This window comes from Myotis davidii, unplaced genomic scaffold (genome assembly GCF_000327345.1).
Source record: "Myotis davidii unplaced genomic scaffold, ASM32734v1 scaffold221, whole genome shotgun sequence".
Classification (NCBI taxonomy): Eukaryota; Metazoa; Chordata; class Mammalia; order Chiroptera; family Vespertilionidae; genus Myotis; species Myotis davidii.
Window position 1 is genome coordinate 7,000,698 of NW_006293349.1, and position 1,383 is coordinate 7,002,080.

General features: G+C 45.4%; 1 protein-coding gene across 2 annotated transcripts in view; it reads left to right on the forward strand.

Moving 5' to 3' along the window:
- Positions 1-87: 87 nt before the first annotated feature.
- CCDC150 (coiled-coil domain containing 150) overlaps positions 88-1,383 on the forward strand; it is a 42,755-nt gene continuing 41,459 nt past the window's right edge. For both annotated transcript variants that reach the window (XM_006767079.2, XM_015566101.1), the window contains exon 1: positions 88-684. In XM_006767079.2, coding sequence (XP_006767142.1) covers positions 614-684 — 71 coding nt within the window. In that variant the 5' untranslated portion in view covers positions 88-613. The remainder of the gene's footprint in view (positions 685-1,383) is intronic.

Here is a 1,383-nt window from a genome sequence, read left to right on the forward strand (position 1 = left end):
CCCCACCTTCTGACCTGGTCACCCCCATCTGCCCCTCCTGCCAGCCTGGTTGCCCCTCTTGCCCCCCCCCCACCTGCCAGACTGGTCACCCCAGGCAGCCTGCTGTTCAGTCGTTTGGTTGTCCCTCACTAGCCCCATTGCGGGCCTGGTCGTGGGTAGCCATCTTGTGAGGGCGTGAGGGTTAATTTGCATGTTCCCTGTTTATTATATAGGATAAGCTTATTGCTCAGTCGCACTGAATGTCATGGTTGTGCTTCATGTCATCTTCCCTCTGGGATTGGCAGGCCCTGTCGGGGATGTTGCCCATCTCGTGCAAAGGCGGGGAGGCAGGGAGAGATGGAGACAGTGAAGGACAAGTTAGCTCTTTAAGGTCCACCCACATTTCATTGACCAAAACAGGACACATGACCACCTCGGAGCTCAACAGGACAGGGGCGTGCGGTGCCACTGCAGGAAGGGGCGGCGGCTGTGTGGATAAATAATAGAAGCTACTGCACTAACGTCGTGACTTTAATCTCAGGTGCACATAGAAGCTACGATAACCAGACCCGTTGTCTCTCCAACCCACATCAGTGCTACAGCTTCTGAAACAGTCACAGTCCTGGAGCAGAGGATGAGGATCGTGGAGGAACAGACCAGTTCTCTGAGGGATGACCTAATCATGTTGGACTTCAGTGAAAAAAGGTAACAAGTGGGCATGAACTCGCTCGCTGCAGGCCGAAGAACTTCGCGTCACTGGTTGTTAATAAGGAGTCACGGGTGCGCTGTTTGGCAGACGGAACAGGTGTTTACAAAAGAACTGAGAAATAATAGCTTCCAGTTGCATCCTGTGAGAGAGCTACTACCACGATCCCCCTAAACAGATACTCGATATCCCGTTTACTGTCGACACCTGATTTAAACACAACATGTAATTTTTTGTGTAATGAGAAAAAAGCTTGGTTCTTATTTTGTAAATCAAAAATTGACTTTATTAGGTTAGCTGGACATCTCACCTTGATTCATGCCATTAAGACGGTCATTTTCTTTTCCCAGATTTATTGTAAATTAAAAGACCTAAATTTTTAGGTCTTAAAATTTTATAATTTAGAATTTAAAAAAATTTTTTTTCTCCCCTTGTGCTGCTAAAGAAGTTATTACCATGGAATGTTGGATTATCAATGGCCTGAGAAATCTAGGTGCAAAAACACCCAATATCAGATTTACTGGTATGATTTATTTAAAAGTACACACAGGCATACCTTGTTTTATTGCACTTTATTTTATTGCACTCCCTAGATAATGCATTTTTTTTTTAAACTGAAGGCTAGTCCCTCCACCAGCGAAAGGATTACAGCTCACTTGATTGCAGTACTTGCTTTATTGTTGTGGTCTGCAACCATA